The 26,472-nt window shown below is 41.8% G+C and overlaps 1 protein-coding gene across 8 annotated transcripts in view; it reads left to right on the forward strand.

The window, feature by feature from the left end:
- LOC121912922 (growth factor receptor-bound protein 10-like) overlaps nt 1-26,472 on the forward strand; it is a 48,019-nt gene that overhangs the window by 7,310 nt on the left and 14,237 nt on the right. For 6 of the 8 annotated variants that reach the window (XM_042435477.1, XM_042435474.1, XM_042435478.1 and 3 more), the window contains 5 exons: nt 426-533; nt 7,660-7,753; nt 14,702-14,951; nt 15,789-15,912; nt 26,034-26,190. In XM_042435477.1, the coding sequence (XP_042291411.1) occupies nt 483-533; nt 7,660-7,753; nt 14,702-14,951; nt 15,789-15,912; nt 26,034-26,190 (676 nt within the window). In that variant the 5' untranslated portion in view covers nt 426-482. Of the gene's footprint in view, nt 1-425; nt 534-7,659; nt 7,754-14,701; nt 14,952-15,788; nt 15,913-24,495; nt 24,579-26,033; nt 26,191-26,472 lie in introns of those variants that run through there. The other 2 variants (XM_042435480.1, XM_042435481.1) reach the window with 2 other exon arrangements.

A 26,472-nucleotide genomic window follows, 5' to 3' on the forward strand; every position in this document is an offset into this window, starting at 1 on the left:
GTTTGGGAACTGACTTGTGTGTGTGTGTGTGTGTGTGTGTGTATATGTGTGTGTGTTGCACACAATGGCGGTGTTTACATTGGATTCGGTGTGCACATGTTCATCCATGCATGCACATTCATTCGCACATGCAGGCTTTGTTTTCTCTTTAGGAGAGAGTGGGGTGTAGGGTTCTTTCTTTTTTCTTTGAGCATACCAAATAGATACAGGTTTTACAAAGTTGCCGCACAGTGTTAAACACAGATCACTCACCTGGGATGTTTAGTCTATTTTGTTAAGTCATTTCTTTTCAAGTTATTTTTGCGAGATGCCTCTACACTCCTCCTTTTTTTTTCTTCATCTTTCTTTTCATTTGGTGAATAGTGGTTTCTTTCCTCTTTTTCATTCAGTCTCTTTCCTGTGTTGTGTCCTTCCTTCATGTGCAGGGTGCTGGTGAGACCTGTGGGTGTCAATCCCTACAGAGAGAGCATTGAAACAACTCCATGGCCTTAGCGGGATGCCCTGACTACTTCCTACGTCACTCAAACTACCAGGTATGTTGTATGTACGATACAGATATGGATATGTTGACTTAAAAAGTTGCAAACAAACTCTTGAGAGTTTGTTTCCAACTTTTGATCCAGTCATCCTTCTCCTACGCACCTGTCTCATGAAATAGATGTGTGAAGTGTTTGTCTGTTTGCTGCCAGTGAGCCAGCTGCTCCTAAATGGATCATAGTGATCATTTATGTTATTAGTCTCTTTTTGACAAGATGATAAAATGTCAATCTGAAAAGTATGCCTCAATGATAGTGGTTCATGATAGACAAACAATAACCATGGAAAAGTAATAGTATTGTAACCAACTAATGATGCAAAGTCATGGAAATTTTAATTGCTGTTGATATTAGAAGAATTAGTGGTATGTTTCCAAACTTAATTAACATAAAGGGCTAATTTAAGCTGAAGGCTTTAGGATTTCAGGTTAATGGACAATACTAACTATTTCAGTTTGTTTACTTGTTATTTTGCCCAGTGTGTGAGAAGAAAATGGGCCCAATTCATCCATGTTTTTGGTATAGTTTTGTGTGCATGCTAATGCTAAAGCTGTGTTAAGTAATGAGAGGTGATTAGCATTACCAAAATTGGTAGCTCGAGTTACCATATGTTGGTATTTAAATTCTACAACAGTCATATTGCAGATGAACTAAGTGTTTTCACTGCAGGAATTTGGACTTGTCATAGTAGGAAAAGCAAAGGGTGGTGCTAATAACATCAGTTGTGACTCCGCTCTATCCAAGTGTCCCAAAGTCATGACAGTATGACAGTTTGTCAGCATGCACAATACTGTTTTCTGGGGAAAAAAAGGTCCATTATTAAGTCAAATTGATAGTTGAGGACTTAGTGTTCTACCAGTTTTCTCATTTCCTATCAGGAAGTTAACAAAGTTAGCTTGAGAGTTTGTGCTAAAGCGGTGTCAGCTAACTGCTGGTGTTCCTGCTACATTGTTGCTACATTGCCTCTGTTATAGCGATGTCGCCATTTCCCCACATCTCCCCACATCTCAGCAATAAAGTTGGTGAGTAAAATGTTACCATAATAGATAGGAATAGTGGCCAAAACTTCAAAAATATGATCTTTTTTCTCTTAAAGATGCATTGTTTGTTTGCACTGATTTTTTTTTTTTGTTACTTGGGGGCAACAGAGCAAGCTGTAAACATGATACCAAACTTTTACCAGCTTAAAAAGTTGTATGACAAATGTGTTAGCAAACAATTGCCTCTTCACAGATCCATAAGACACAGAGCTAACTAGATTAGCATTCCATTGGTCATGGTTCTTGGCCACCTGAGGAGCATAAGTTCAATATTAACTCTCTTTTTAGCTCTGTTTTGGTCTTCACTGCTGCTGGAGGGAAGGTTGATGAAAGCGAGCAAACCAAACAGTTACGCTGGCCGGAAAACCAAAACAATGAGCTGAAAGAACCTATAATGTTCTGTAGCACTGGTCTGGTGGCAACTTTTTAAAAAAAATGATGATTGCACCTTTAGGTTTGGAATTACTGCAGGTTTAAGTTAGTAAAAGGGTTAATCTTTGGGTTATGGGTTTGGGAAAGACTGTAGTTAGAGGACAGTCCAGTGTTGGTTATAGAAACCTGTGTGTGTGTGTATCAACATGTGTACAGTGTCTCTGTGAGTCCACTTGCTTCACAGTGAATTAATCCCGGCCTAGTTAGGTGAAATATGGCGTCTCTGCAACACAACAGACCCACTTCCACTGTCCAACTCCTGCAGAATGAGCCCTTTGTCTCTCAGCTCGGATTTTCTCCTCTCCAACCCACCAGTAACCTAAAGAATTTGGCTAAAGAGCATGATGGAGGTCTATAAATAGAGCGCTAAACAAATAACAATAACAAACTGTGAGCTTTGTTGTGTGACGCGCCTGGAAGCATGGGACTGATGGTATGACGTCTCACTGGGGACGATGGAGTTGACGTGGTCTCTGCTGCCTTATTCCTCTTAGTGGAGGTACAAAAATGCAGCTCCCTGCTAACCCAAACCGTGGGACTGCTGAGCCCCTGTTGAGCTGACATTAAGTTGGATTGGTTCACGTTAGCTTCCAGGAAAGGGTTTTGCACCAGTAAGACTGCAGTGAATAGTGAATTGAATCCCCATAGAAAACAACATTCCTCCACCCTGCATCTATTGGAGAAAAAACAGAGTTTAGATAGAAGGAGAGAAGTGGGTTACAACATTGCTGCAACACACACACATACACCCCATGGAGTCTCTCTGTAGGTTTAGTGTGTATAGATAAGGAGCAAATGAGCCCTCTTTTCTGCATACTTACATAACGCTATACATAACGCTGGGCATGTTTGGGAATCTGGGCAGCGTTCCAGGCCTGTCTCCGAATAGGATAAGTGTGTGTATGTGTGTGTGTGTGTGTGTGTGTGTGTGTGTGTGTGTGTGTGTGTGTGTGTGTGTGTGTGTGTGTGTGTGTGTGTGTGTGTGTGTGTGTGTGTGTGTGTGTGTGTGTGTGTGTGCGCGCGCGCGTGTGTGTACGCGCGCGTCTGTATATCTTAGTGAGAACTTTGGCTCTGTTCCAGAGATGTCTCAGAGGAAACAGCGAGCAACTCTCGCTTTCTTTCTGTCTTTTCCCTCCCATCTCCCCCAGTGTATGTGAGTGTGTGTTTTTAAATGTGTATACACATGCACTGCACAGCGCTAACAAACCACAGTCCGCAGACTCGAAGCTCAGCTGAGTTACGACTTTAACCGGTCAGAAGAGTGGAAAGAATGAAGCGGAACAGATCTTCGCCCTCAAAAGTCAGTATTAGTGCCAGCAGCAGCAGTCCTGAACATTACTGTTCTGTCTGAGAACATGGACTATAGTTCACTCTTTCTTTATGATCTGAAGAGGTCAGAGGTCAGCGGCTGTTAGCAGCTGTCGCCTAAGCAATGGGCACGCTCGGTCTCGTGCTTTCGAGGAAGCGTAGCCTTTGATGCTCTTAGAGAAAGTATGTTGAAATGCCTAGATGTTAATTTTGTGGGCTACAGAGTGAAAGGGGAGAGGTTTGCTCATAATGAAAGAGATGTCAGGAGTAGTCATGTCTGTCTGTAGAAAAGAGTAACCCCAATATGTCAAGCTGATCGAAAGTCCCAGGCCTCCCAGGCATAAGATTTTCTCTACATGTTCTGCTGACTCCAAGAACCATGACATCGGTCCAATCAAATGTAACTTCAAGACTCCAAAATCCAGGACAAGAAATAACTCACACAAATCCAAGAAAACTGGATGACTCTTCACACTTTTTATAGGAGAAGATATATTCTGCAGATCTCCAAAGGAAAAAGACGAGCAGGAAGAGATAACATCGTTCAAAGCCAACACCCTCGAGCAAGATCTCTTCGCACTCCCTCCGTCAACCACTTAACACTGATCTGCTGAGGTTTTGAAGAGATGTCATTGCTTTATCACAGACTGTAGTTAATCCACCAGAATATTCCGACTGAAATATATGGTTAATACACCCAAAAAACAGTAATTACTGAGTGGAACCAAATTGCAGACTGATTGAACTAGCAGAGAAAACCAGCAGAGGAGGGGCTGCTATTGTGGTTATGGACAAATACATGTGTACAGTATGACTGACAAGCTCAGAGACAATTACATGAGTTTAACTTTTATGAAGAAGATAATTCATACCCTACTAAGTCTTTCCAGTCAAATTTGATGATGGTTTTTCAAAATCGTGACCCATAGTAATGTCTTAAGTTCTAACATTGTAAAGAGAATCAAAAGCCATTAAGGGTATTTCTGTACATTTTGCCCAAGACACAAAAGTCACCTCATCTCCTAGTCAAGTCCTAATCAAGACTAGTAGTCTGATGGTCTCACATAGAAACTTAAATTCTGTTAACCTTCATATAAAGCAGTTTTTGCCCTTAACCAACTTCTTATGTCAAAAACAATACTTAGACTGAAATATATATTATATTCATTACATTCAGTATAACTATTAGATGGATTGGCATGAAATGTACAGACATTCATGTTTTCCAGACCATGACACCTACTGACTTTTGGGATCCCCTGACTTTTCCTGTAGCGCCACCATGAGGTTGACATTTGTGTTTTTTAGTGAAATGTCTCAACAACAATCGGATGGATTGCCATGGCACTTACCACAGACATTCATGTCCACCTCAGGATGAATTATTCTAACTAAAATGCACAATTGTTTCCATTACTTGGTTTATGGCTTACCTGCAAAATGAATGACATTCTTATCAGCTTTAGTTGTACTTTGTGCATATATTGCTAAAGCATGGTTACACACTAAACTAAGATGGTGAACATGGTAAACATTATACCGTGTCAACATCAGCATGTTAGCATGTTGTCATTGTGAGCATATGCACTGCCATGGGGACAAAAACGGTTTGTAGTTTTGAACATATTTTTCTTGGGAACAACCTTATCTTTACCACATCAATGGAAAAACTACATTTTTATCATGCCACCATCACTCCACACCTGCACAGAGTTATATTCCTCCTGTGGCATAGAGACATTATTCTGTTCAACACATTCCTTCATTTATTGACTACTTTGTGGACACCGACATTTAGAATGACCTGCAGCAGTTTACAGAGTGAATTACATGGATATCAGCGTGTTTAAAAATGTTTTCAGTTTCATTTCTGACCAGTGATCACACTCCTACATGCAAACGATCTCCACTCCCCTATTAAAAATGTTCCATGACCTTAATGAACTTAATGAAAAAAACAGCAAGTTGAAGATGTCGAAGAAATTCACTGAAAGATGATGTAAACAAGGTTGTGTGAATAATACTGTTATGAAACTTAAAACAGAAGATTGGAGGACTGACTCACAAGCCATAAAACTAGAAGAAGAAAGCTTCCCCTCATGTACAACTTATACCCATAAGACTAGTAATATCAAGAATGTTGTTTATAACTACTGGGACATTGTGCAAAACAATCCGCATCTGGAGAATGCTTTTAGTGAAAAACCAACGTTTACTTTAAGTTACTTTTAAGAAAGGGAGACTTTGGTTCCCCTATCACTTCAGCACCTGTTTGACTGTTGAGTTAGCATCAGTACACTGTCTCTACAGACTATAGAGTCAGAGAAAGTGCATTATGTGAAGTTCACGATGAGGTTTTTATGGGCAATGTAGCTGTTAAAGCTGTCTCTTTTACTGCACAAGGGCTGCTGAGGGGAGGGGATTTTCCCTGGGTTTACTTGTAGCTATATATTAACACTGCTGCTACTAATAGCTGTTACTAGAACTAGGACACTGTCCTGCCTCCAACTCCTCTGTGTATACAATTACACTCTTATGCTCAGGAAAAGACAGTCCCAAACCACTGCTGATAGTGCTCAAAGAAGAATAGTAGATGCACAGATTTCTTATGACTGTAATGTTTACCCAAACCTCCTAAAGTCTATGCCCTTAAATGAATTATTTGCACACGGTCACTCGCTCTCTTGCTGAGAATTAGATGAGAACATACTCTGTCTACAGCCAGCAGTCGGTTAGCTTAGCTTAGCACAAAGACTGGAAACATGGGGAAACAGCTAGCCTGGCTCTGTCCAGCAGTTACAAAGTCCCCTACCAGCACCTCTAAAGCTCGCTATTTAACATGTTATATCTAGTTAGTTTAATCCATACAATGAAATAAGTGTAGAACTGGCAATTCACTGTTTTACAGAGACTCTAGGAAGTTAATGCTCCCAGCCAAGAGACAGTCTGGCACACTGAAAACAGTGAACTCTCATTTACACTTCACTTTTTTGTATGGATTAAACAAATGAGATATAATGTGTTAATTAGTGTGCTTTACAGGTGCTAATAGCTGATTTTTAAATTTGATTTTCTTTGTACAGAGCCTTGTTATCTGCTCCCCCTTGTCTGCAGTCTTTGTGCTAAACTAAGCCAAGCTAAGCTAAACTGCTGGCCGTCATGTTTAATGGACAGATATGAGAGCGGTATTGATCTTCTCATCTTACTCTTTGCCATAAAGCGAATAAAAGTGTTTCATAAAATGACACAGAACTATCCTTTAAGAAACTTTGGGATCTTCACTGGAATGTAAAATAATGTGTTTGAACAATGCTTGGCCATGCAACATCAGTTTGTAATGATGGACCTATCAGTGGATCCTGCAGTGGACCCTAGTTTATCATGTCTGTGTGAGCAGGAGTCCACTTCTTTGGAATAATGCTCACTGTTGTGTGCATGTTGGCTTGCATGTCTCTCTCACATGATGACTGAGATATATTGTATATCAGAGGGAGTTTAGTGGACAGGTAGCTGTATCTCCAGCTTTAGCTGAGGCCTGCAGACTGCAGACTTTCTCTGTCAGCCCACAGGCCCTGCAGCCAAGTTGCCTTCCTTGGAAAGCTTTTGGCTGCTGCTTCTCAGAGCTATAAATCTTACTCTGGGCATTTATGGATGTTTTCGAAGCACTGAGGGGAGCTTCAAGTGTGTGTGTATGTGCATACATGCACAACAGGACCTCTGGCCACGAGCAGTTCCTGGAAGCAATGCTTCCGCGTTCTTCTTTTTCCTGGAAAAGGGAAGATTGAAAATTTCTTTGGCCTTTTTCCATCCTTTCTCCTCTGCAGCTTTCTTGCCTTGAGGCTGCTTCAAATTAGACAATGTGTGAGGAACTTAGCCATGTGTGCGTGCGTCTCCAGACGTGTGAGATTGTATAAGTGTGCCTGAGCTGGTATGTTTTTGCTCTAAAAATGATTGATCTGCGTTTTTTTTTCTTTTTGGTTTCTTTTTTTGACACACAAATCAGTACCTGATGCAAGTTTCATGTGAGAACTTGATGCAGAGAGTAAAAGTGTGTGTCCTTGTCTGTGTGTGTGAAAGAGAGACAGAGAACGAAAGGTCAGGGGGTCACAAAGTCACAGTGCTACAGGGTCAAAGTGTCACTGGTCTCTGAACTTGAGGCTTAATGTTCCTCGAGAGCAGAAGCATGAACCCACCCTTTGTCTGACCCTCTGAACCCTGTGAAAATGACACGTTGTGTTTTACTTCACTAAAATATCTGACATCTTAAAGCCACTGCATGGTTTTTTTTACCGCATGGTCTTTTAAAATAAATCTTTTTTTTTCTGCCTTTTTCTTTTTGACAGGAAGGCATGGACCGCACTTCCTCTCGCAGGCCCGAGGAGCTGATTGTTCCAGGCTTTCAGCGCTCGGCCAATCAAAACTTTCCACATCACCATGGTAACTCCTCTAGTCTCTATTCAAAATACAAATTTTATTCAAAATATGAAATATGGCCAATCTATTCTTTATGTTATAGATGATGGATGACACAGTTTTGTTCATATTTCACACACCTTTTCCATTTCTTCCATTGCTTACTTTATGGGATCTGTCTGCTGCCAAAACCTATTTGCTGGCACACTTAATGCTCTTCCTGTCTTCCTAGAAATCCCCCCCTCTCCTTCTCTATCTCTTTCTCCATCTAGGACATTGTCTCCCTTCATCACTGCAGGCTCTGCTTTCTCATTGGAGAGGTTATAGAGTGTTATAAGTGTTTTCCCCACCGTTTTTAGCACAGCTCAGCACTTTTCTACCCCCACCACCCTAACACACACACACACACACACACACACACACATGCGTTAACCTGCTCCCAATATATTCCCAGAGATCCCTTCAGCCGTTGTGGAAAATCTTGGGAATCTTTTTGGAAAGCAGCCAACCTGAGGAGAGGAGAGGTTGTAAATCCTCACTCCCCGACCTCCTTTTTTTTCTCCCTTGGGTTGGTGGTTTACTGGATTGTCTGCTCTGCTGATGTGTGGTGGTCATGCTCGTGTGAGAGTATTGTAAATATGGCTTCATGTGAATGGGGTAACTAGATGGGGTGTTTATATAGGCCTGTAGATCAGCCAGTGCCGGGCAAAGGGGAGTTTATAGTAAGTAGGCCATAGGTCTGTGGGGCAGGGGCGGAGATAGTAGAAGGTATGCAGGTTCATACTCGAAAGCAGGCAGTGACACCGCAGACGATCCCACAGTGATTAGAGGAGGTTTTCTACAGTCACACAGCAACACTGAGAACAATTATATGCATTTGATATCCAGTTACTAGCATTTCTAGGTTGTTTGGTAGTGTATAGTATTTTCTTATTCCCTCAAATACTTAGTGAAGTGTAGATGATGAGACATCAAGTTAAGGTATTTCAGCTGCTGCTACACTCAAGTCAGTCAGTTCCTGTGATGTAAAACCTCAACAACAAACATCAGGTTTTAGTTGTTGCAGTTCATCCACCAGAATAAAAAAGTAAAGGTTTCTATATAGAGAAAGCAGACATTTAAGTAGTTTTTTTCAGAGCATATTTTAGTGGTCAAGATACTAATTTGTCTACAGACAGTAGCCTCAATATACCAGAATGCAATGCTGTGGCTTGCTTTTAGTTGTAAAAGTAATTGTAAAAGTAATCCTGGAGGACTAACTAAAGTAGAAGATGACAAGAAAAGTTGAGGGAAAAAAGTAAAATTAAAGGGGACATATTATGCACATTTCCAGGTCTATATTTATATTCTGGGGCTCTACTGGAATATCTTTGCATGATTCACAGTTAAAAAAACTCCTTATTCATCTTATAACGGCCCTTTATGCAGCCCCTCAGTTCAGCTTCTGTCTGAAACAGGCCGTTTTAGCTCCTGTCTCTTTAACTTCCAATGAGCCCACTGATTGGTCAGCTTCTGGAAGCTCACAGCTGACTTCTGGCTGCTCGGGAAGCTACGTCAACAAAACATGCAACAAACTATAGTAGTAGGATTTTGCTACTTTTTCTCACTCTTTACTTGAAATGTCAACTTCTCAAATTAATCTGAAGATATGAGGGTGGACAATGCAAACAACACAAGGAACAACCTTAGCAACAAAGGCTACTGAATGGACGGCCGTTTATGGGCATTGGCCATGAGCTGATGTCAGCTTGTCGGCAAAGTAGAAAAAAACATCATAAACAAAGCGTTCAGAGCAGGTTGAAACCCTGGCTTTTGACTTGTAGGCAGCATTTCTACATACGTTAACCCCAAGTTTTGGAACTTTGATCATGTTTAGCATAGATATCTGACATCACAACAGTATATGAATAACAGAAAACCACAAAAAGCACAATATTCCTCTTAGAAGTGCTAGATTGTAAAAACTAAAAAATCCACACATAGACAATAGTTGTGGCTTTGATTGTGAAAAAGGCTTTGAACTATATGTTTGGGTCTACATATAGGTTGTCATTATTATGCATTATTGAATTGCATCAAGCTGCGTGTAAACTAACAGGTGACAAACCCAGACATTCATTCATTTATATCATGCGTGGTCAGGTGAAATGAATGTGCATACAAGAGGAGAATTATGTGATTTGTGTCAAAAAGTCAAAGTTCTGATAAAAAGACCTGATGCAGTTAGTTATTAGCTAAAAAAATGTAGATAAGACAGCTGTGTTTATCAGTAGAATGTAGAATTCTTCATTGTATTCAAGGTGACTTTTTTTTAGGTGTCAATATATCTGCCATTCATCTACAACCAACTGAAGTTTCCCTGATGATTTGTTTTGCACAAAAAAAAGAAGATGACTCCAGTGAAAACCAACAAGTCGCTGGCAAAGTCACCCAGCTACTGTTTCATTCTGACTTTGCCCTACAGAGAAACATCACATAAACCTCACTGATGGACGTGCTGTATATTTAGACCATGCCCAGCTCAGGTTACCTGCCCTTCATTTATGCTAGGCATGTCGTTTGATGATCTGATGACATGTGTCTTGATACTTACCATGAGATTGGCTGCATGTGGGGTCCAAAAGTCTGACTTTTGGACCCCACTGTATGTCGGGCAGTATTCTATGCCAGATTTAATGTTTTGTTTTTAATTTTTTCTCATTTAGATTTGTGTATTCTCCTCCAGATTCGCCCTGCTTCACTTCAATAGTGAATTCACTGAGCTGCTCAGTAACTATAGACTTGTTGGGTATTACTCATAACTGGCGACTTAAAGATTTAGTAGCTTGCATCTCGGTAATGACTGTCAAGAGAGAAAAGCATTAATCACTTTACACATCCACATTTGCCCATTATGTTTGGTAATTGAGATCTCAGACCTCACTAAGTTTCACTCTCACTATATTGTCCATAAGGAAGACATGGACATCCCACAATGCAAAATGTGAATACACTAACACAAACACAAGGCAAATACAAAAATGCAAAGTGATCTCGTAGATTATAAAAGCATTGATGCGGCTGCATTTTTAAGCTAAATGTAACTGGAGAATTTTTATTGCATATAAAGAAAGTTAATTTCACTTTTCCCTTGAAAACCTGAACGTCCAGCTCTCTTCTTTGACCTCTAGACTGCCAATCAATGATTGCAGGTTGTCGTGGCCAGGGACAGAGAACACTCGTTCAGTGTATTCTGGGATCTTAGAGGAATGAATTGGCCGTGGTTGTACGGTAGGTTTTGTAGTCAGATGCTAGCCGGACTGCTGTAGCAGTTCATCTACATTCAAAGTCACTGTGTGTAGAGGAGAGGGAGAAGACATTTTCATGCTATATGTCCTCTGGCTTCCCTGCCTGAAGCCAGCAGTGCAGTGTTGGCCAAGCCAGCAACGGGAGGAGGGAGAGGAATGCCAATGATACTATCATTATCCTCTTAAAGCTGCACTAGGCTAAATTTTTATGTAAAACTCCAGCCGGCTTATCAGCTTCAATCAGAAAGTGGTGCTGTAACAGAGAAGAGCTGCAAGAGAGAAAACTTTCCAATTCCCAAAAAGTAAGATGATAGCCTAATGAAATATTGGTTTTAAATGGTACCACTTGAACAGGGTTTTTCCTGGTCCAAAATCAGGCAGGCAGGTGGTACCTCATAGTTTTAAAATCATTAGTGCGCACGTGTGCGTGCCTTCTTCTGGCTCTTGTGCAACACAGTTAAGGGTGATGATGAATTTGAAATTAACTCCAGAAGATGTTCCGCTAATTTGAACAGATGATGCCAATGTAGGACTGTATAGGTCTGGTGTTACATTAAATACTATGACGAATAACATCAGGCAGATATGGCTGAATATGAACATAGCTGCTGGAACAGTGGAAGAGTGCAAACAACAACCCTCTTTACAAAGGCCTACTTTTGTTTTTCCCCCTTGAAATCTTCATAGAGTAACTTATAGACTACACAGTGCAAGGGTAATACCAAGAGCATTTCTAAATAGTTCAATGTGATTTTCCTGCATGTTGCACTATAGAATCACAATCATTTATGATTAGTGCAGCTCTTTAGTCAATCACATTTCTCCAAAACCATGGAGTGCTATACTTCATTTTGTTCAGAAGAAGGAGGACTTTCCAGTTAATTTAATCTTACAAGTAAGCAGAAATATCTGAAAGCATGACAGCTGAAATAACAATATTACCTGCGGTTTGCTGAGCAGGAAAGCTATCCTCATTGTTTTTGTAGATAACAAAATTTAGTGTCTGCCTTCTTAAAAATGAAGAAATTTTAAGACATCTTTGGACCTTGAATTACAAAAAAATATATTAAACGTTTGCTAAATAGCACTAAATGCCAAGTACCATTGAATCTGATGAGAATTTCATTAGTTTTGCAGGTATTTTTAACCAGTATTGGACAATTTGCAATTTTGACCTGATGATGGTGCAAGATGAATGGTCAGGACATCAGTAAAGTTATTACAATTCATCCTAAGATAGGGCATGAATGACCAAAAATTCATGGCAATCCATTCATTAGTTGTTGAGACATTTCACTCAAAACCAAAAATATGAACTTTATAGTGGCACTAGAGGAAATATCAGGGGATCCCCAAAGTTGGTAGGCTTCATCATCTGGAGACCATTAATTTCTGTACAAAATTTCATAGCAATCCATCCATTAGTTGAGATATTACAGTCTGGAAAGTGGTGGGCTGATGGACACTGTGATTCTTATGGCCTGCTAGCGTGCCTATAAAGCATGTATCCACTTGTACCCTCTCTGACTCTCTTCTTTATGGAAGATTAGGATTTTTGTTTTTCGTTAATATCACATCACAAGATTTGTGGATATTGAAGTTCTGAAAAGTCAAAGTTATCTTCTATCTGCAGCCATCAATGTGTAATAGACCCTTTTTGACAGAAGATATCTTAACATACCAGAGTAGAAAAAGCACAGTTGTAATTAATAAGATGAATATTGGCTGAATTCTTGAACACTTGAATGCAGTCTGTTAATATTATCAGTAACACCTGTGCTTTTACTACTATGAGAAGTCGAACTCTCTGCTGTGACAAAGATCTATATTGCAGTTATACATTATAAGTATCTTTGACAGTCCTCATCTGCTCTCTTGTTCTTTTCCAACTGTGTCTCCACCCCTCGTGTCCCCACAGCCCATGTCCCACTCATGAATCCTGACATCACATGACCTTGTGTCCTAGACTGTCCTCTTTGTGTGTATATATGTGTGTGTATTTGTGTCATGCATACCTCTTTGTGATCTGAGATCAGACCGGCTGACTCCTGCTGTTTTGGTTACAGTGGCTTCTTTTCCACCGTGTAGTCTCAGCATGTATGTTCAATGTGTGTATGTGTGTGTCCACGCAGTACACTTCTCATTCTCCTGTATAATTACATGCACATGCTCATCAGCACTGCATAGTGTACATGGTGTCCTGGGCTCTTCTGTGTGTATTTGCGTGTGTTTTGGTGCCCTACTTTGTTCTGATCATTTGGTCACCATGTGCCATGAACAGGCTGGTGAGCGTTCCCCGAGTGCTGTAATTTTTTCCTTCAGGAATGTCAGGAATTCTGTGTGTGGTGTTGGGGTGGGACGCACATAGGACCAAAGGGCCTTGGACAACACACATACACACAGAAACATATTGGGACATAGTGGCCTTGTGAGGACATTCAAAGGTCTTACTAAATGTTTAGCTTTTATTTTGCCCTTAGCCTAAAACTGGCTTTATTAGAGACATTTCTATCCCACTAGTACACTTATCCCCATACACTGTACACATTATATTGTTAGCAGTTTAGATTTAGAAAATAAATTGCCATTTGCCTCTACAGTAGTAAATAGTAGTTGCAGTCTACAGCCCCTGAAGGGCATATGATTTTATCACAAAATGTCTGTTTATACAACTTGCAAGAAAAAAAAGATATGAATGAAGAACACATCATCAAAACACTTAGAGTAGCTTACCTTAATCAAGTTAAAAGACAAGATCACTGCCTTATTGACTGTCTTATTAGAGCAGTCCTGGAGACCCTTTCACCCTGGTTTGGTTTGGTTTGGTTGGTTGTTGGTCTGTGGGTGACTATTGGATCCAACTTCCAGTGTCTGATAGACACCGCAGCCCCTTGAATGACAGGCGTCACATAGTCGCACCAATGGCAAGCAGAGAGTCAGTGTACTACACAGCCATTGGAAGAAATCCAAACCAAAATGAAATCCAACACGAGGAGGAGTGAAACCTCAAAACAAAGCTGTGTGCTCTCTCTCTGCTCTCATGCTTGTTGGTTCGGGGCCACAGTGTGCCTCTGGCAAATGACCATGTCAAATTATGACTTATTAAAGGTGCCAGTCTGAATGCTGGGGCATTGTCTCTGTCTGCCCAAAAAAATATGGACAAAAGGTCAAAATCTTATGCTGTACAAATTAAAGGATGATGTCTGGTCACCCTTCATGAATCACACAGCTAATTGGCTTTCATAGTACTCCTTCTGTTTATAAATGTGGTAGAAATACAAGAAAAGACAAATGGCTAGATATGTAGAAATGTGCATTACCAGACTTTGCAGCTGGTCCTATTTTACCTTTACTAAGCCTTTCATATCCACTGTGAAGACTGCTGAGAGAAAACATGAATAATTGTGTAATCATTTCACGTCTTCTGTAGCTCTGTTTTCTTTATCACTAAACCTGGCCGCTTAAGTTTAATCTCTTTTGCACCACAGTCTGTGAAGGATGATTTTAATGGCTGTCAGCTGGTTGTAGATGGTTTTAAAATAATCTTTCACTGATACACACTGAGGCGACACCTAGTGGATATCTGCAGTCCTGCAACTTTCACTGTCACTGTCACTGTCACTCACCTTTCTGTTTCTCCACCTTTCTCCACATTTCCCACCCCACCGCCCACCCGCCTCCGCAGACGATGACGTGGATCTGGAGCAACTTGTGAATGAGATGAACTCTTCCATGGAGAGTGTGTACTCTACAACGGACACGGCGCTACTCCTGAACAACGGCCATGCACACACTCCGCACCACCACCACCACATTCACGTTGCCTACCCGGGACATGGCCAGGCCCACCGGCGTCACACCCCACCCCTACCCACTTCCTCCCCCTCCAGGGAGAGGCTGCGGCACTCTCAGCCCATGCACATCCAGGCTGTCAGGTACATAGTACCAACCCTCTGCATTGTTTTCACTGTTTTATACTCAACATGAAGACAACTAGAAGCCCTGTGCTTGCAGGAATGAAAATATGTATTAAAGACAGCATCGCCTGAGGAAGAGCCACTTCGTCTGTTTGTCTTTGCTTTCTGTGTGCTTTTGTTGATTTGTGTGTATCAGAAGCTTTAAATATTCAGTTATTGCAAGCAAGCTGCTTCCAGCTGTCTTTATGCTGTTTCTCATTGGGCCTCTGGAAACCCTTTTCCCTCACTGCAATTGAAGTTTTATTTCGTAATCACCAGTAAATGCCAGATTATGATTGCTAAAATCCAGTTGAAAGCAGTAAATCTTAAGAAGAAGATGCTCTTTGAAATCTGATTCATTAGAAATTGGTGTTAACTTCGCTTATAGTTTATTGGTGTTACTGTTGTTTAAGTTTAGATCATTTTGAGTTTTCACCATGATCATCTACCGTAGTATCACCTGGCACCAAATTTTGGCCCTTAGTGTCTTTTTATTGATCTCCACAAATAAATTCTTTTTCATTTTTGTTGAAGCAGAAAAATTAACTTTTTATTTGTTCAATGTTACAATGAATTGTTGTCACCAGAAGTTTTGCTCCAGAATGCTGAAGTAACAACTTTTTATTTCCAAAACTCTGGAAGTGTTTGCTTTCAAACATCAAAGGTGAAATGAACTTTTTAAATCTTATATACCGCACGTGTGTGATCATACCTTGTCATACCCAAATGATTCCCATGACCATATGTATACACTATTGTCAGTGTTTTCACTGGTCAGCTGGGACATGACACAAGTGTGTGTGTCTCCCTCTGCAGGTGCCTGCAGGAAGAGCAGCAGCTGCGTCCAGCCTCGCTGCCGGCCATCCCCAACCCTTTCCCTGAACTCTGCAGCCCGGCAGGCTCTCCTGTTCTCAGCCCTATCCAGACCTCTGACAATCACGTAAGTACACTTAAACCACCTCACCTGCACTAACAAACACTCACTGGAATGCAACTAATTATACACACTGGAGGAGGCAGACATGCTCAAGTGTTGGAAGGTTTCTGATTGAGAGGCTACCTTTCAGTGTTAGTAGAAGGAAAACTTCATTAACCTTCTTAGCAACTTAGCTAAGTGAAATAAATACACGAACATGACATTACATGCTGCAGCATAAGGAAATAAATGCCCACCGTTCACCTTAGTATTATTTAAACATTTTGTCAGTTAAACATCTGATATGATATTAAGTTGTTACTGGTCAATACCACTATGGTCATGATAGATTTTGAACTCCTCATTGCGTTTGTTGTCCTTTATTTCACCATGGTCATGAGAGAGGGTGTGTGTCTTTGTGTGTGTGTGTGTGTGTGTGTGTGTGTGCGTGCGTGTGTGTGTGTGTGTGTGTGTGTGTTTTGAAACCAGCTGACTGGCCTGTTATGTTCAGGTCAGAGCAGCATGTGTTGACTTTGGCTGCGTACAGCCTTTCCTTCCATTACACAACAGCTCAACCAGGGTTATCTGACTGTGTGTGTGTGTGTGTGTGTGTGTGTGTGTGTGTGTGTGTGTGTGTGTGTGTTATTGTGGAAGCGTCATTATCAATCACATGTACACACACACGCACATACATAGTGACAGACATGTTTTGTTGTGGAAGGAGGTGAGTAGTGTCCGCTGCAGACAGAGTGCAGACTTCCGTAGCACAGCCGGGAATATGGCTGGGAACGTTTTCAGGTCGGATCTCTCTGAACCTTCTGAATCCGTCTGCCAGCAGATCTGCAAGACAGGCGCCCATTTCCGGTTCACACGCTTTCACGTCGGGTCTTGGCGTCACAGTGTGTATGTGTGTGTGTGTGTGTGTGTGTGTATGTGTGTGTGTGTGTGTGTGTGTGTGTGTGTGTGCGTTTGTGTGTGTGTGTGTGTGTGCGCGTGTGTGTTTGTGCCTAACCTAGCCCTTCCTTCCCCCGGCAGAGCCTCCTGTCCCAGGAATGTTCCATCCTTCTCTAAGATGTTTTCAGGATGCCCACCCTGAACAATAAAAGTTATTTTAGATGCTCACTCTTTCTTGCTGGAAACACTCACGCGCGCACACACACACACACACACACACACACACACACACACACACACACAGGTGGCATTATTCAGTTGACACGCACATACACATGTGATTTCGTTGACATCATCTCACAAGGTCTGGAGTCAGAGAGCAAGTTTGCAGTCTCCACAAAAGGCCTTTTGTTTGTGTTTGAGCCTTGTGTGTCTTTTTCCCAGAACATCTTCATTTTACCCAGTTCAGTTCATTTAACTATTGTCTGGTGTATCTTAAAGGGCCAATAATCAGTCAGTACCTGTAACAGAATAGATTTGGATTCATAATTTTTTGTATTTGGTGAATGTGTTTTTAACTACAGTTAGATGTTTGTGTGCATCATTAAAGCCGCTTTGCATACGCTATGTATGTCACATCAACAGCATCTTTCAAACAGATCACTGAGAACACTGGAAGTTTTTGCATCCTCTTTACTGTATTTTTCATGGCATGTCACCAGATTGGAATAGGCAGGAAATTCTTCAAGACTACTTAATGGCAGAACTCAGAGAGATTGTACTATTCTTCCAGCGTGAACAGCGATAAAGCTTGTGCTGGAAGGAGCGAAAGGCACATGGAAACATCACTTCCAACATTCCATCATGTTTATCATCGTCAGCAAAAGAGAAAAACCTTTGGCCGAAGAAGCGCAGGAGGTGGCTGGGAGACTGATAAATGTGCAAGTGGAGGTGATGGAGATCATGGGAAACAAAAACTACCAGCGTGAGATAGAAGCTAGCAAAAATCTCCAGCATGGTTTGATCCGCGTGCAATTGTTAGTTAACTTGACAATGATACACAAATGTCTAAAAATGCTAAATTGAGTTTTTCATGCTCTGCTCAACATCTTACCAGCATTAACTGACCTCCTTCGCTGGATGCGTGTGGAGCTATCATGTACTTTAATCTGCTTTAATGCTTAAAATCAGCCATGGCTAGTCTTCGGATGATTGAATGAGACCTTCACTGATCAAATCACTTAAGTTCAGCAAGACAGGCGGCAGACTGACCACACCGTAGCCTTTAACTCCAGACGTCAGCACCTCAGTTGTCATGCTATGTTGTGTAATATCCTCTGTGAGCTAACAGAGAGGCTATATGAGTTTAGCTTATGCATGGATTGAAGATGGTTGTGTACATGTATGCATGGATGTGTGCAGGTCAGTTTGGTTATGTAGTCTGGAGAGGGGTTCAGTCAGCGAGATGCACTGAGGATGGCTTACACAACAATGCAGACAAGACTCTCAGACGTGCCGTGCGTTGGTCTACAGACATAGTTGCATAGTATTTGCATTGGCATGGTTTTATCGTAGGATCTCTCTCACAGTCTCCCTCCAGCTGTTGAGTTGGAATCTGAACATTCTTCACTAAGCTTCAGTCTTTCTCACTGGGATACACAGCTTACATTATGAGCCAGTAAAACTGAGTATGTGCGTGACATGACAGGTTTATGGCCCGCGTTGCCTTTGATAACATAAATGGATTTGTCCTCAGGGTATCATGAACAGATAACATGACGCTGCATCTCCATCGGATTTTATAAATAAGTTAAGGGGAATACCCACCTGTAAATCTTATTTAACCCTATAAATGGGTCTAGTAGCTGCTAAGCAAAGCTAATTCAGTAGCCTGACTGAAGTTAGCACTGGGCTGTCAGACTGTAGCTGCCATTTCCCACGCAAGTTGTGGTAGTCTTACACCATACAGTTCAGTCATATTGCCCCGGCTTTCACAAGGATTTGGTCGGGTCCTGTCTGTCACCACTGGGTAAATGAGTTTACTTTGGCATCAGGATGCCGGCTGCTGTAACGCAATTCTCGCTTTTATTTGTGGCCAGAGAGGCGGCATTACAAACATCAGGAACGGTAGGGAGCCCCAGTGGTTAAAGACACTATCCTTCAACCAGAGGATTCAGGTTCAAGCCCCGTGTGTTGGCAAACAGCAACCGTGCTAAAGTAGCTTTGAGCAACACACTGGTTCCCCTCCAGCTCTGGGTTCACTGTTCTGCAGCTGACCCTGACCTCCGACCTCCCTGTGGAAGAAGGCAAGAGAAAAGAGGGTTTTAATAAAAAAAAAGGGATGTGCAAAAGTCAGTTTCTCATGGTTTGCTATTCAGTGCATGGTCTGATTATTGAAATATTTGGTGCTTGCGAAATTTTACAAAAGATAAAGCAGACTATGGACAAAGAGGAATCATACTTTGCTGTCTACAGTCTGATCAATTGGGTGTTGGTGTGACTCTGGGGGTAATGATGTCAATTGGTCGGTCAGTCGGTATACACACAGAAAGGACAGTCTGGGACACAAGGTCATGTGACGTCAGGGTTCATGAGTGAGACATGGGTTCGGGGGACACGAAGGGGGGACAAACAGTTGGAAAAGAACAAGAGAGCAGATGAGGACTATCAGAGATGATTATTGTGTATAACTGCAATATAGACCCTTTTCACAGCAGAAAGTTTGACCTCTCATAGTAGTAAAAGCACAGGTGTTACTAATAATATTAACGATGACTCCATCCAAGTGTCCCAATAAGCCAGGACAGCGACAGTGAGCCAGCATGCACAATACCAGAAGCAGCTGAATGGAATGCAGCCATCAACTGTGCTTTTTCTACTCTGGCATGTTAAGACATCTTCCGTGAAAAAGGTCTAAAACACATTGTTGGCCGATGGAAGATTGAACTTTGACTTTTCAGAACTTCATAGTCAACATTACCTGCTAAACATCATTATGTTATCATTGTCATTGTGACCATGTTAACATGCTGACGTCAGCATTTAGCTCAAAGCACCACTGTGCCAAAGTGCAGCCTCACAGAGCTGCGGCTGTAAACTCCAGCATAACCGGACCCTCTTGTTTACAGATTCTTTGATGTCTAATACATGTCTGGTGCTAATATTGTGATGCTAGTTTGACTATATCCATCTTCATTTTTATAGTCTGTCCTCCTTGCTCGAATCAGCGTTGTTGTTGTGGAGTATGTCTATGGGGATTCTCAGTCGTTGTGGAGCTATTGTGTGACAACTCTGAAGTGCTGGATCTCACTAAACAAGATTGTTGATTCTTTTTTAAAGTTCACTCCATCTGGTAGTGTTGCTTTGATAATATACTGCCTCCATTGTATCATTTAATACTATAAAGTAGTAATGAAAGCAGTTTTTAGCAGCCAATCTTTTCTTAGTGGTTGGGTAATACTGAAGTTTAGCACATACAAATTATATTAACGGCATCACTTGCTTGAAAAATAGCAAATTACAAAAGTCGACAATACCTCCAAAACGATAAATATTAGTTTTTTATGATCCATCCCTACAACAAAACTTGATGACTTGATGGCTATATAATCTGTTTAGTTTAGTGTTAGTCAATTTTTATTTCGAACATGTAAAACAACAAAACAACACAAATGAAATATTACATATTCAAAAAGGAGTAGGAAGAAGTACACACTTATTTAGTCCTACCCCTTTCTCAACTACTCATCCATAAACTCATATATACAATTTATAAACAACTATCCCAATTCTATGTACAGCCCAGATATCCAGCCTGTGTCTCCACGCGGTGTATCCACTGTAGCAATGTCATGACAACTAATTTAAGACTAAAGCTCTGAGTCACACATACCCTCGCCTTTGTCTGTGGTCAGCTGATGTACTTCTGCACGCAATGGTCTGCTGACCCACTGCAATCAGATCAAGTGCATGAACATGTGTGTGTGTGTGTGTGTGCTTGTGCGTGTAATGATGGCAGAGAATGCTTGTTCAAAAGAGTAAGCTTATAATGACATGGCTATATAAGTTAAAAACACAAATCTCTGAGTAAATGTCATTGAAGGAGAGTGTTTGTGTGTAATATGAAGATTTATGTGATGTTTGAGTTTCTCTTTTTGATTTTTTTACATGCTGTGCCAATGTGATGATGTACATAACTTTGCGATTTCTCAGGGAACATATACTTCTTTGACACACACACACACACACACACACGCCTGAATGTGTTGTCTGAGGATTTCATCTGTCACATACTGTCAAACTAAAACTCCCATAAAACAAACAAACAAACAAACAAATGCAGCCAAATAATGATCTTTTATCGATTATTTAAAAGACCTCAGAACTTGTGGGTTTCTCTGTTGAGACTGTTCAGGAGCCATACTCTAGTTTAGACATACTCCTCATTTCATGGGATTCATCATATCCTGTACATGACTAAACAATTGAACAGGCATTCATTTTTTTGTGGAATTGAGGTCGGAGATCTTTTTGTTTCCTCTTCAGACAAATTATATGAATGTTGATGTGTGGATGGAAAAATAAATCACTGTGTAAGCTTTTCTGCCTAATCCACCCAAGTTACTTTTTAAAATTTTTACATCTGGCAGGTCAAAATTTGACTTATGTTTTGTCGTATTGATCGAATTAACTGCCCACATGACTTAATAATCTAAGGGTGATACTTACATGTGAAAGGATTCCTAGAACTGACTTGTACACATCCGTCAGTCAGTCAGAGGCATTTTGTCTGACTGTGTGTGTGTGTGTGTGTGTGTGTGTGTGTGTGTGTGTGTGTGTGTGTGTGTGTGTGTGTGTGTGTGTGTGTGTATTAGTGTTAGGTCGTGGGGAGGTGGGGAGGTGAGCCACTCAGTGAGGCTTTGTGGTGGCGCTCTAGTGAGGTGAAATTGAGTTTGGCCTGTCTGCAGAGCTAATCAGCTCTGTCTGGCTTGAAACCTGACCACTTACAGACATGAAAGACAACTGATGCTGGAGTAGACCAGGGAGAGAAGTCACCACCAACCAGCGTTCAGATGCTGACATTAGGGATGGGTGTGTTAGTCTACTGTGGCAGCCTCCTCCGGACAAGTTATCATTTAGAGGGTTGTAGCAGCTGGTAGTAAAATAACTGCAGGATAATGTGTCTTTCCTTAGCCATTAAACATATTTTGTTATGAATAAAAAGGTCACGCCCTTTATAATAGAATAATAGGTTCTTTATATCACCATGTGTTACATTATTTGTAAAAAAAAACAAACAAACAACTTGAAGATTTTATTAATTGCTCCGGTAACTTATACATTAAAACTGCTAATCAATGTTTTTACATCAAAAGTGGGAAAATGACTACGTCTAATGTGAAAGGTGTGGCTCTTAGTGATGAACCCACAGATGACTCTGCAGTTCCAATCAGCTTTACTCCGTTTTAGCATCTTTCAGCTCATTGTTTTGGTTATATGACCTGCAGCTTTACTGCTTTTGTTCACTCCCACAGCTCTCATCAGCATCATTTCCAGCCGCAGCAGGTAGTTGTTTTCGGCAAAAATGTTCTGATAAACCAGCTGTACCTGTTACCTGTCCAGCACCAAACAGCAAAGTTAAGGACACAGTGGAGCGTTTAGCAACTAAACAGATATATTTCAGATATATTTCTCAAAAGTTGGTTGAAAGCAAAACAGATCTAAAAGGAGCGTGGATGTTGGACTTAAATTCATCAGATGGCCAGAAACATGACCACATATAATCCCAAATGTTGCTCTGTGTCTGCTGGATTTGTAAATAGGCAACTGACTGTACAATTTAAAAAAAAAATCCCCGGGCAGCACATGATGGCATATAAAAAGATAAGATGTAAGCAGAGCCCCTCACTACCCCTCCCCCCTCCACTCTGAATGAATCAATCCACCCCTCACCCTCCCCTGGAGGAGAAAGAGAGGGAAGTGGGGGGAAGGGAAAATAGAGAGAGGAGGAAAAAGCCAAGGTGAGTTAAAGTATATCATGTAAAGATCTAAGGATAGACAGCTAAGTATTTTAAGGACCTGAAGGGTAGAAACAGTTGTTAGAAAGTTAAAGAACAAGCACAAAAACAAAAGAAAACATGTACAGAAGAAATAAGAAAGAAAACTTGGATTGAACTGAACGAGAAAGTGAGTTTTTCTCTCTGCTTCTTCACCCATCCTTTCTTTCACATGTGCTCATCACATACATGAACATGCATTATCCTCACACTCACACACACACACACACACACATACACATACATACACTGAGTAAGAGCCAAGTGTTATACTCCTCCCCAGATGGCTGCAAAGCTGCCGCGTGAGACTGAAGGAAAAAGTTCAGCAGTAAAGTCAAAAAACTGCTGGAGCCAGTTGTCATAGTTTACATTTCGTCTTCCTCTTTTGAGAATGTGTGTGTGTGTGTGTGTGTGTGTGTGTGTGTGCGTGCGTGTGCGTGTCGCTCATAGTTCTCATGCACACTGTATTAGGGGCCAGCTGGGTTGGCCTGCGCTCTACACATGAGCCTGATTATGACTCAGTATTGCATTACTGACATTCCTCCATAGCTCTCCCTCTTTTCTCTTTCTCTACCACCCCCCCCCCCCACCACCACCACTACCCCCCTCCTTCTTTTTCTTTATCTCCCTCTCCCTCCCTCTCTCTCTCTCTCTCTTTCTCTGTCTACCTCTCTCCTGAGGCCAGGCAGATTTGCTGAGCAACCACCTCCCTCCTACCCCTCCTTTTCTACCCCTCCCTTGACCCCCTCAGTGAAGCCCAAACGCCCGACACGTGATCCATACAGCTTCAGATCCAATCACCCCACGTTGGGTTTTTTTTTTTCCGCTTTTTAAAAAAACTTTGTACATCTGCCTTCTTTGTGACCTCGAAGCCGTGAGTGTACGTTACACATGTTGCTCTGGTCCTAACACTCTCGCATAGTATTTCACATACAGCTGAGGAGGAGGAAGAGGAAGAGGAGGAAGATAAGAGGGAAAGAGGGAGGGGGTAGAAATTGAAACCGTCAGGCAGCTCAAAAGGAAATGTCAGTGGATGCATAAGAATAAGGGATGTGTGTGTACAGTGATTGGCTTAGTAGTTGAGTACATTGAGCTTGTTCTCTATGTGCATGTGTGTGTGTGAGGGGAGTTGTGGGTGTGTTTTAGGGAGAAAAAGACTTTTACTTTTGGTACGGCGCCATCAGTAAAAGGAGCTGACAGTGATCTTTTTTTGGGGGGGGGAGCGGGAGGAGGGGATTTGAATGCAGCCCTGAAGATAAGAGTGTAGAGTACGTGACAGGTAGCAGCTCACCGTTTAAAAATCCCACACTGGGTTAATCCAGTGTGAGGAGGAGGAGGTGGAGGAGGAGGAGGGAGACAGGAGCGGCAGCTCATACCACTCCTCGCAGCTCAGCCTTTATGCTGCCCAGCACGAGAAGAAGGGGCAGGCTGTCTCTCTTTTGCTCTGTCTCTCTTTCACTGTCGTCCTTCCTCTGTCACTTCCTCCCTCCTCCCCCCTCTTCCCTCTTACCTCTCTTGCATTCTCCTTGCCAATCTGTCCCTCCCTCCCTCTCCCTCCCTCTCTCTCTCTCTCTCTCTCTCTCTCTCTTCCTGACTTCCTTTCCTCCCTCTCCTCTCCTCCTCCTCCTCCCCCTCCCTCCCTCTCACTCTCTCTCTCTGTCTCTCTGTGTCACTGGAGAGCGTCTCAGTGTGAAAATGCCATCCTGCTCTCCAGACTGTTGCCTCTTTCAGGCTGTCGAGGTAAGAGACTTGTGTGTGTTCGTTTCTTTTCTGGATGTCCGTCGTGAGCTGCGCGTGTGTACGTGTGTGTTTCTGTGGTTGTCAGTTTGCAGCGATGAGGATCTTTGCATTTTTTCCTCTTTGCTGTTTCTAAAACTTTTCTAAAACAAAACTCATGCGTCATGATATTACTTTTTTTTATAATGGGGGCGTGTGGGACAAGACGAGGGAGTCTTCTGGCTTTGCAGGGGCAGAGAGCGCTGTGACGTTTGTGGTTGCATTCGGAGTCTCTCTTAGTGTCGCCGTATTGGTGCTTGTGGTGTTTTGTGTCATTTCTAGGCCACCGTTGCTGTCGTTTTTTGGTGTTTTGTGTGTTTCCACACATCGCGGTGCCATTGTTCGACTTAATTTTCCATGCCCCCCCTCGGCCCTCGCACATCACCAGCTTTGTGTCTTGTTTCATGTAATTTTCAATAGTTGTTCCCGGTGGCTTTGTGTGAAGTGCAGGGCAGCTGAATTTTCAGCAGAATCCCTGCTGTGGACAGAAGATGTTAAGTACGTGGGTGTGTGAGAATACACACACAAACATAACACATACAGTACGTCTTCTCTCTGATATACGGAAAAACAATCGGAGTCGTCTTTGTGGGTTTTAAGCACTTTCCAATGTTCATTTGCTCATATTTATCGTGTGTTTGTGTATTACGCTGCATGTGAAAGCAATCTCTCGGTGCTGTGTATGTGAATCTGCAAATACAGTGGTGTGAAGCAGCTGGTCTATGGTTATCCGTGGAGCAACACACTCGAAAAAGGCAAAATTACACCCGGTTTAAATGTTGCTTTGGGCACTTGGCTGAAATGGTTCAAAATGGCGCAACAATGGGAGGTACTTCGGCTTTGAACTATACCCACTTGCTGCTCCCAGCCGTGACATTTTTAAGGACATACTCAAAATGCAACATGTGTAAATGCACCGTGTTATTTCACCATCCAAGTGTGAATATATGTTTTTTTCTACTTTTTCCTTCTCCGACTCTGGGTATTGTTCGATGCGACAGAAAACGTGTCATTGTGGGTTGTGCACAAGCAGATCTACATGCGTATTCGTGGATGTGCGTGTGTGTGAGTTTGGTTGAGCCGTGGACAAAAGGGTTGAACTGAGAGCGCAGGGGCCGGCCGACCTTTCCTAAACGTCATCGTTTTTTTTTTTGTTTTTTTTTTAAGTGGTTCTCTTGTTGGAGTAACAGAATAATATGAACAGGACTTTTTAAGTGTGGACTTGACAAAGCGCCTGATTATGGAGGTAAATGTAACCCCTGATCTGTTGCTTTCTCCCTTTTCTCTGTGGATTTGATTTCTCGAAAAGCACGATGCGTCACGGCTGTTATTAGACTTTTTCCAGCTTTTCCACTGACAACGTGACCTTCGCTGCTCTTACATACATATTCCCATCATTATCCCCATGTGTGTTTTCAGATAGTGAAGGTGTGGAGCGAGGATGGGGCTGGTAAAGTGGTGGAGATCCCAGCAGACATGACGGCCAGAGATGTCTGTCAGCTCCTGGTCTACAAGAGCCACTGTCTGGATGACAACGCCTGGACGCTGGTGGAGCACCACCCCATCCTCGGCCTTGGTAAGGATGTGTGTGTATGTATATATAGCGAGTGTGTGTTCACCCTTGCATGGATTTGGCAAACTTTCGTGTCTTTTCATGCATTTTTTTTTTTTTTTGCAGGAATGGACATAAATTCTACATTTGAGCATTTCTGTGTGCACATTGTGTATACTGCATGAAATGATGCAAAAGTTTATGAAAAGCTGGTTAAACATTACATCATCCAGTGAAGCCAACCATCACTAATATAAGTAAAAATCTTCTTAAAGACTCTATCTTTGCTTGGCAAACATGATTTTT

This window comes from Thunnus maccoyii, chromosome 15 (genome assembly GCF_910596095.1).
Source record: "Thunnus maccoyii chromosome 15, fThuMac1.1, whole genome shotgun sequence".
Classification (NCBI taxonomy): domain Eukaryota; kingdom Metazoa; phylum Chordata; class Actinopteri; order Scombriformes; family Scombridae; genus Thunnus; species Thunnus maccoyii.